The sequence below is a fragment of the Hirundo rustica genome, chromosome Z (genome assembly GCF_015227805.2).
Source record: "Hirundo rustica isolate bHirRus1 chromosome Z, bHirRus1.pri.v3, whole genome shotgun sequence".
Lineage (NCBI taxonomy): Eukaryota > Metazoa > Chordata > Aves > Passeriformes > Hirundinidae > Hirundo > Hirundo rustica.
In genome coordinates, this window is record NC_053488.1 from 82,417,789 (window position 1) to 82,419,760 (window position 1,972).

A 1,972-nucleotide genomic window follows, 5' to 3' on the forward strand; every position below is an offset into this window, starting at 1 on the left:
CCGAGACCCCCTTCCCCGGAAATTTCTGCCACGGCACGACTCTGTGCCCCCTCAGATGCTGCTCTGATGATAGTGGAGGCATTTTCAAGGAACCGTCCTAGAGGGATCCTGGCTGCCCCCAACCCTGCCGGCTCCCGAGCACTGCGTGGAGGCAGCAGCGGCTTCTTCTCGGCGTCCGTGCGGCGCCGGTTCTCGCACCGGGCCTTAAATCCCCACCCCGGCCATGGCACTGCGGGGGTCGGTGCTAGGGCGCTCCGGGGTCCCGCAGCCGCGCTCCGGGGGTCACGGCGGGGCCAGCAGAGCGGGTCCCAGCCCTCCCCCGTCGGCAAGGGGCGAGGGGGGCCGCTCGCCGCCGGAGCCGCCGCGTTATTTTCGTTAGCGCGGCAGCGGGGATGGCCGAGCGCGATCGGGGCGAGTCCCGCGGTCCCACCGCGCGGCACCGTGGCCGGGGACGGCTCCTTTTCCCCACCCCGCAGAGCTGCGCACCCCGCAGAGCTGCTCAGCCCGCGGGCCCGCGCGGGTCGGTGCTCGCACGTCTCCGCAGCCACGGCCGCGCTGGCACACGCGTGGTGCCTGGCCTGCCCGGCTGCGGCCCCGCCGCCGCCTCCCCATGGTCTCTCTCAGGCCGTGTCGGGCAGCGGGAGAGGAGGCGGGAGCCTTGCGGCCTGTTTTTAGGACAATAAAGTATTTTTCGTTCCTTTCCCTGCGTGAAGTCAGAGGAGCGCTCCCGGGCTGCTCGCGTTGCCGAGGCCGGCTCGGCCGTGAGAGGCAAGGCGAGCGCCTGAAGGGACGAGAGGGGACTCGGAGTCTGCCGTGTATTTGCGCCGCTTCTGTGGGGGCACTTCCCCCAGGGAGGAAACCCCTACTTCGGAGCGGCGGTGGTGCGGCAGGTCGCGTTTCAGGGCGAGCCGGCGGAGAGCTCCGGCGATGCTATTTCTGTATAAGAAAATGAGAGCGAAGAGAGGTTTGGTGGGAAGGGAAGCAAAAGGGAGAGAGGCCACTGTCGGCCTCACTTTCGGAGCCGGGCGGCCGGGGGTCCCGTAGGGCCGGGAACTCCACGAGGCCGCCGCTCTTAGGATGCGGCTGCGTCGAAGGGGAAGGGATGGCCGGGAGGGAAAAGACAGAGTTTGGAAACAGATTTGTCTCCGTGTCAGCTCTCAGTGGCGGCCGGCGTGGTGGGGGTGACGAGGTTCTGCCGGGCGAGGCAGCCGGGAGAGAGCCCCTCCGTCGGCCTCGCGTCTTTACACCCGCACATCCCTCGTTCCTGCGGCACCCCGAGTGGGGCTCCCCGGGCCGCTCTACTCACGGGCAGCGGCGGTGTTCCCCACTCCCAAACCCGGCTGCCCCTTGCTCGATACCACGGCGCGCCGGCGGCCGTGGGACAGAGGGGGAAGCTCGGGCAGAGGAGCAGAGCAGAGCCCACCTGCGACCACGCCAGCGGATCAGTTCTGTGTCTCGGCAGGTTCCGTGGGAGATGGGCTGCGGGCCATGAGTGTGCGCGGGTGCGTGGCTGCAGGCGCTGATGGGCACGAGGAATGGGACTGCCCGCCGGACTTGGAGCCGAAATTCGTTTTGGCCTTTGGGAAGGGCCGTTGTTTCCCGCTCCCTCCCCCCCCGCCCTCAGTCGTTTTGCTGAAAAAACCTGCTGAATAAATCAATAAACCTGGGAGCGGTCGAAGCCTCGTGATTTTTTCCCTTTAACTCTCCACACCCTCACCCGCGGCCGTGGGTCTGCATCCACCACGTGAATGGGAGGTACGGGGGGAGGAAGCCCGAGTGAAGCCCCCCCGGGCCGGGAAAATCCTGCCCAGGGCCCCCGCGCCTCCGCTGGGCCTCTGTTCTCCGGTCCCCGCCGCAGTCCAGGGGCTGCCCCTCGTCAAGGGGCGCGGGGCAGGAAAGGGCAGGGCAGGCCCGGTGGGATGCGGGCGCGGGGGTCTCTCCGCCACCCCCAGGCGTCCGTAGACGGCTCCCT

General features: G+C 68.7%; 1 protein-coding gene across 1 annotated transcript in view; it reads left to right on the forward strand.

Moving 5' to 3' along the window:
• The first annotated feature begins 1,488 nt into the window (after positions 1-1,488).
• PAX5 (paired box 5) overlaps positions 1,489-1,972 on the forward strand; it is a 115,774-nt gene continuing 115,290 nt past the window's right edge. The window contains exon 1 of the mRNA XM_040091040.1: positions 1,489-1,502. Coding sequence (XP_039946974.1) covers positions 1,489-1,502 — 14 coding nt within the window. The remainder of the gene's footprint in view (positions 1,503-1,972) is intronic.